General features: G+C 22.2%; 1 protein-coding gene across 1 annotated transcript; it reads right to left on the bottom strand.

Moving 5' to 3' along the window:
* Nucleotides 1-249: 249 nt before the first annotated feature.
* On the bottom strand, nucleotides 250-7,927 carry PF3D7_0519500 (CCR4 domain-containing protein 1, putative; the record flags this gene model as incomplete). The annotated part of the gene is made up of 2 exons (XM_001351717.1): nucleotides 250-1,212; nucleotides 1,424-7,927. 2 exons carry the CDS (start codon nucleotides 7,925-7,927, stop codon nucleotides 250-252), a joined length of 7,467 nt encoding a protein of 2,488 aa, XP_001351753.1.
* Between the last annotated feature and the right edge of the window lie 477 nt (nucleotides 7,928-8,404).

Raw genomic sequence — 8,404 nt, forward strand, 5'->3', positions numbered from 1 at the left:
ATATTTAACACGAATCAATGTGTTGTATTATATATTTAATGTTACTTTTGATGGTAATATATATATATATATATATATATATACAATTATATTTTTCTCACCGTGAAGTAATTTAATTTTATATGTAACTTCCTATTGGAACTTTCTCTGAAAGTAATATATATATATATATAATATTTTGCTTTATTCAATTAGTTTATAAATAAATAATATATATTAAATAAGAATAAAAAAAAAAAAAAAAAAAATTCAAAATACTTTGAACTCAAATTGTGCTATTAATGGTAGATGGTCAGATGGTCTTATAGGGCTTGGTAGAGCACAGTCCGAAAGTTGATACATTTGCGCTTCTTGTATTAATTGATTTTCATCTGCTACATTTACGGTAGAAATAATATTAAGATTTTCATCATTATAGAATATATAATCTAAACATCCAATAAAATTACTTGTATAATTAGTAAATAATGGTTCATATAACTCTAAATTATTATATTCTTCAGGATTTAATTTTTGTGATAATAATTTGGATATAGCATATGCTGATTTCAAATTCAAATTATGACCTAATTTTAAATCTGTTAATAAACTATATTTATCCGAGTTAAAGTCTTCATGGGTTCTACTACAAGTTTTTTTGTATATTAATTGATATACAGCACTTGAAGGAGTACTATTAAAATCTCCACATATAATTAAACTTGGTATTGTTTCATATTTCTTAATAAAATTTATTTTTAAATATTCGATTACTTTAACTAATATTTGAGTTTGCCATATTTTTACATAATTAGCTTCAGGATTTGCTACAATATGTGTATTTGCAACTATTAGTAATTTCTTATTTTGTTTTTCTTCTGATTTATCATATATTTTCGAGTATTGCTGGATACATTCTAATAATATAACTAATGCTACATTATCCTTTAATAATCTCTTAACTAACGAAGGATTCTTTTGAATTTCTTTTGGTAATGTTAAAACAGAAGCTTCTTTTATTAATTTACTAAATTCTAATGCATATGTTTCTACAAATTTTAATTTCTTCTTATTATAAAATATTGCACATCCATCTATAGTATATTTCCCTCCTCTCCTTTTTCCTGAAGGGGACGTGAAAATTTCTTTCGTTTTTTGTTTGTAAACACCTTCATACCCAAACTCTCCAAGGGACGGCTTGAAGAAGTCCAAAAAGTGTTCATTTTGTATTTCCTGCAACAAAAAATATATTAATAAATATATAAATGTATACATATAAATATATAAATATATACATATAAATATATAAATATATACATATAAATATATAAATATATACATATAAACATATACATATATATATGTACGATCAAAAGTAAGAATAGCCTTTTTTCTTATTACATAGTTATTGTCTTATAAATATTAAATGAACAAATAATTTTACCTGCAAACATACTATATCCGGACTATTATTTAAGATCTCCTGAATTATTTTTGTTTTTCTATAGGACCATGCTAACATATAAGGATCACAATGTGGAAAAGCTTCAATGGTTCCATAAATTTCTGCTAACACATTCCAAGTCATAATAGTAAATTGATTTTGTGGATTGGTATGATTATAATTTTTAAAACAAGTTATATTATAATTCGGAAAAACAGTTATATTGGGTATACAACAACCTGTTATTATTTTATGATATATATTTGGATCTTTTATACTATTCCATACTTTATCATCTAAAACATATATTTTCTTTTTCTTCTTTTTATTATTTGTTTTGCTATCTTTTTTTTTTTTTTTTTTTTTTTTTTGTTTAACTAAAAAATTGTTTTCTTGTACAGGTAGTATACTATTTCTGTTATCATCATTTATATTCATATGAGTCTCATTCATATAATTATTATCATTAATACTTATGGATGATACATTAAGGTATTTATTATTTAACATATTCTTATAAGCAATTTTGTTATTATCCGCATTTATTAAGGGATTCATTAATATCATTTTAGTATTTATTGTTCTTGCCTCATTAGTACTTTGAATATTTATTCCGTCAATCATATTGTTTGTATATGGAGTAAGCAAATTGTTGGAACTAATATTTAAATCTTTACTTGATTCTATACTTATATCATTATATATTTTTTGTTGAGATGATGGAATATTCATATTGTTCATAAAATGTATTTCATTATTTACATATATATGATTATTATCTATTGAATAACTAAAATTATTTACATATTTATCATTTATATTTCCCACATTGTTTGATGATCCTAAAGTTGTGGAATGATGATTATTCATAATACTTCCATTTATATTATTATTATTATTATTATTATTATTGTTACTATCTATTTTTCCGTGTGTTGTGTTCATATAGGTCATTTCAAAATTGTCTATCCTTTTATCAATAATTTTGGTAATATTATTCGTACTGTATTTGTAACTGTTACGCGAATAATCTAGGCTTTTTTCAGGAAAGTACATGACCCCTCCTTCGCACTTTTTTATATCCACGGATTGGGAATGACTATTCAGGTTATTATTAACACTGTTCATATTATTCACATTGTTTGTTTTATTGTTGATACTGATAGGAAGAGTATTATATGTATTATTTATGGGTAAGTAATCTGTTTCTCTATTTTGCAAATGAAAATTTGCAACATTATTATTATTATTATTATCCATGTCATACAAGTTATAAAAATTTGTTGTTGAATTGTTCATATGGACGACCATGTTTGTATTATTAACATTATGAGTTCCACTATTAATATTATTATTATTATTATTATTGTTGCTGCTATTATTATCATTATTGTTGTTGTTATTATTTTTGAATAGATACATATTTTTATTATTATTAAAGTCTAGAGATTCATTATAACTTCTTAAAAGAATTTGATTATTCATAAGGTTAATTTCATTTTGTTGAACATCTGAATATTTTACAGAAGACATTTTGTTTTGATTATTCTGTGAAGCATCATCATCTTCAGATGAAGATTCATATTCACTACTCTCATTTAATTCATTTTGTTGTTGATCAAAGGGATTTATATTTGAATCAATTAAATTACCAGATGAGATACTATTTTTATCAAGTATCATAGTTTCTAACATAATTTGATGTCCAATATCTTTTTGACAAGGAATATAATTTCTTTCATTATTTATAATTTCCCATTTTTCTTTATTTGGTTCATTTAATAATCCTGATTGTATCAAGGAATTATAATGTTTTTCATCGAATTCGATATTTTTTTCGTAATTATCCCAATCAAAAGGTGAACATGGAACACCATACGTATGTAAATTAGGATGTGATGGAATATTAATTGATCCATTACTTTTATAATATTTATGTAGATGATCAAAACCTTTCATAAAACATTCATAGGAACAAAAACATCTAAACGTTACAGTACATTGTAAACATGCAATTTTTTGTGGATGAAAAAAACAAACAGTTCTTGGAGGTCCTCTACTCCATCTATAGAAAATATTTACTGTTTTACCTATAGGATTATTTTCATTATCTTCATCATCATCATATAAATGTCCATATTGATCTTTTATAATAACAACGGGATGCAGTTCACAACTTTCTACTGGTGTTATTGGTTCTTTGTTTTTTGTTGGTCCCCATATAAGTTCACATCTTATGATTTCCGCCAAATATTTATTTTTATTTTTTTTCTTTTCTAATAATTCATTCATTTTATTCTTACAACTGTTATTTAGTTTTATACTTTTAATCTCATCTTTATTCTCACATTTATTTTTTGATGTATATAAACCATTTTTATTTAATTCAAATTTTTCTATTACATCAGTGGATGTTATTGAATTATTTTTTTCTTTTAAGGTTTTATCCACATCAATATTTTCATTATCTTTATTATTAACTGAATTGTTCTTAGTAATTTTATTTGTAGTACTATCTTCCTTGTTGCTTTCTTGTTTCTTTTCTACCTCTTCGATTTTTAATTTATTATCACCATCCTTCATATGTTGTCCATTCTTTTTTATGCTATTGGAATTGTTGTTTAGGGGGTCTTTTTCACATATATTTTTTTTATTGTTTGGAGGGTCTTTTTCACATATATTTTTTTTATTGTTTGGAGGGTCTTTTTCACATGTATTTTTTTTATTGTTTGGGGGGTCTTTTTCACATGTATTTTTTTTATTGTTTTGGGTGTCTTTTTCACATGTATTTTTTTTATTGTTTTGGGTGTCTTTTTCACATATATTTTTTTTATTGTTTGGGGGGTCTTTATCACATATATTTTTTTTATTATTTGAGGTTTTTTTTTTATTTTTATCTAGTATTAACAAATTCTTATCATTGTTATTTATATCATTGTTATTTATATCATTGTTATTTATATCATTGTTATTTATATCATTGTTATTTATATCATTGTTATTTATATCATTATTTTTATTATCATGTCTATTATCCTTACCTTCACTATTACAATTACTATTATTATTATTTGTAGTAATATTATCCTCTTTTTGACCATTATCAATTTTGGTGTCATCCTTTTGTATATTAATATGACATTCATCATTATTATTATTATTATTATCATTATTGTTGTTGTTGTCGTTGTTATTATTATTATTGATATTCTTCCTTGTGGAGCATTTTACGTCCGTTAATAAATTCAAATGTACCTTTCCTTTGTTAGTTTTGATTAACGTGTCGCTTAACATTTTTGAAGAATTATTAACTTGACAAGAAAATTTAAGAATATGATTATTAGCGTGAGGTGCCACATCTCCTGGTCGTTTTTCTTCCATATTAGTATCAACCATATCATGATTAATATTAATATTATTATTATTATTATTATTTGGGAAATATGTAGGTGTGTCGTTAAAATTATTATATACAACATTAACAGGGATGTTGTCGGGCATATATCCATATGAATATACATCTACATTTTGATTAGGCATACACTTATTCATATTAGATACCTTATCATTACACATAATATGGTTTGTATCATATATTACAGTATTATTCATATAATGAGAATTACATACTGAATTAGGATGTGTATAAGTAGTAGTATTATCCATAATGTTATGTATATTTTCTTTTGATATGCTATTTTGAATATTCATATTGTTATTCGTTTTATTAAGTTCTCCTATATTATTATTTTCACTAGGTATATTAGAAACATTCATATTAGTGTTACTCAATATATTATTATAATTTCTATTCGTTATATAATTTTGATCGTTCACACTCATGGTATTTATTGAATTCATAATATTAACATTATTAGAATTGAGACTATTATTATTAGTTACTTTATTGTTATTCAATATATTTTTATTTACATTATAATTATAAGAACAGATATTTCCATAAGCATTATTGAAATCACTCTTTTGATTATTTGTTACATGTACATTAGGAACATTTTCCAAATATTGATTAGACACAAATTTTTTATACATATGATTGTTATAATTAAAAAGATGATTCTTAACATTTTTATTATCCTGATTATTTGCTATATCATCATTTATATTTTTATAATCTTCTGTATATTGGAAATAAGGATTATGTATACTATCATTATTATTATTATTGTTTATATTATACTCTCTTGTAGTAGACATATGATTATCTTTACCATTGTGATATTTATTATTATTATGATTTTTTTTTTTCCCCCTATTAATATTACCTGGCATATTTTCATCATCAATATTATTATTATTGTCATTTGCTAAATGTTTATTCATACTTTTGTATTGTTCAAAATTATTAACTATGTCATTCAAATTATAGTCTTTCAAGAGTTTTAGGTTATTTATATTTTTATTAAAACTAATATTATTTACAACAAATTTTTTATTTGTTTTCAATATTTCATTTTTCAATTCATCTTTATAATTCTTTTGATCATCATTTATATCACAGGTAAAGATGCTATTATCATAATTATAAGGAACACTATTATTATTATTATTATTATTATTATTATTATTAATATTATTATTATTATTATATATGTAGGTATTATTATGAACATAATTATGCTCCATATAATTTTTATTGACAAATTGTTTGATATCATTATTTATAATATTCTTTGTAATATTTTTATTATAATAATTAATATCATCATTATTATTATTATTGTCTGTCTCTATGGTGCTATAATTATATTCATCTTTTTTATTTTGCATATTTTTTTCCTTTAATGAATAATGATTTTCATTTATATTTTGTTCTGATATATAATTTATATTTATAATTTCTTTATTGTCACATATGTCATTTTTTTTATTTTGGCTAGTTTTTTTATTTTTTGTTTTTTTGCCTTTCGATGCATTTTTTTCTATTATGGTAATATTACTTTTATCCTTTTCCTTGTTATCTTTGTTATTTTTATTATCTGTGTTAGCCTTGTTATTGTTGTTTTCTTTGTTACCTTTGTTATTGTTGTTTTCTATGTTACCTTTGTTATTGTTGTTTTCTTTGTTACCTTTGTTATTGTTGTTTTCTTTATCATTTTTATTATCTATGTTATTTTTATTATCCTTGTTATCTTTATTTTCTGTGTTATTTTTATTATCCTTGTTATCTTTATTATCCTTGTTATCCTTATTTTCTGTGTTATTTTTATTATCTTTATTTTTTTTTTTTCCTTTTTCTTTCTTGGTATCCTTTGATAATTCCTCATAGTGTTCGTTAATATTATTTTGATCATTTCTTTGTTGTACACTTAGTTCCTTATCATTAGCATCTCTGCATTCGTTATGCTTTTCTTTTTGTTTGTTTTTTTTTTTTCTTGAATTTTCTTCCTCCTTTCCCATATTTTTAGTATTTGATATTTCTTTTCCTGTTTGTTGATAATCCTTTTTTTCTTCATAATTATCTTCTTCCTCCTCAACATACACATCAACTTCGTCTATTTTATCTTTTTTTTGTTTTTGTAAATTCTGTTCAATCCTTAAATTTTCTTTTAATAATTTATTTAATTCGATAATATTACTTTTTCTTATCTTAATATCTTTTGACGTAACATTGTTGTTGTTATAATCTGTTGAGTTTTTTTTATTTTTCGTATTTTTGATTTTCTTGGTTTCTTGTGTATATATTAAAGATTCTACATCCACATCACTATTATAATAATATGAAGAATAATCATTATTATTATTACAATTATTATTACTATCATTATTATTATTATTATTATTATTATTATCATTATTATTATTATTATCATTATTATTATCATTATTATTATCATCATTATTATCATTATTATTATCATCATTATTATCATCATTATTATCATTATTATTATTATCATTATTATTATCATTATTATTATCATCATTATTGTTCATTTCGTTCATGTTACTTTTTTTCTTATTTTTATAAGTGATGTGGTCTTGTCCCTCCTTAGGATCTTGCTTCATCTTCACCTTGACCATTTGATGAACTTTCTTCTTTTTATGTCCTAATATATTCGAATCTGTTCCTATATGATCTGCTTCATCATTTGCATGTAATTCCGATGAATTTGTTACAACCGTAGCTCCCCCAATAGAATTAGAACATTTTTTATATATTACGTTGTAATTTTTGTCTACATTATTTATAGATCTAAGAAAATAATTGTTGTTTACATTTACATTTTCTTCCTGAACTTTAAAGGAACTTTTATATGTTTCAACCACTTTATAATTCTTCTCTACATTTTTTTTATTTTTTTTTTCTTCAGATTTATATGTAGTTTCACAATCATTACTTTTATTCTTTTTATAAAACGTGAAGTTAGTTTTACCCTTCTGATTCTCCATATTATATGAGAAGAAATGTGTGATTGTTTTTTTTTTTTTTTTTTTTTTTGTGCAATGTTGGCGGTTGACAGTACTTGGATATATATACATATAAATTTATACATATATATACATATATACATATATATATATATATATCTATATGTGTGTAGCTAGGGGGTTGCTAATTTTTGTTTTGACCACAAAGTTAAATTATTTCGAATAGGATTCATGAGGAATGCTATGATATGATATTATATATGTATATAAATATATGTATATATTATATATTACCTTATATGTTTTATATTTTTCATATTTATATTTTCTTATAAGTTACATTTTTACTTAAGTTACTGTTCAGAGGAAAATAAAACTACATTACCTTTCATAACATATTTTATTATTTCGTAAAATTAATTGGTAATTTTTTCGCTCATATATTATCCCCTGAATATTATTAATTTCATTGATAAATAAATAAAAAAAAAAAAAAAAAATTAATATATATATATATATATATATATATATATATATATTTATATATAAATATATATTATTGAAGTATATAAGGATTTACATTTTTCT

This window comes from Plasmodium falciparum (assembly GCF_000002765.6).
Source record: "Plasmodium falciparum 3D7 genome assembly, chromosome: 5".
In the NCBI taxonomy this organism is placed as follows: domain Eukaryota; phylum Apicomplexa; class Aconoidasida; order Haemosporida; family Plasmodiidae; genus Plasmodium; species Plasmodium falciparum.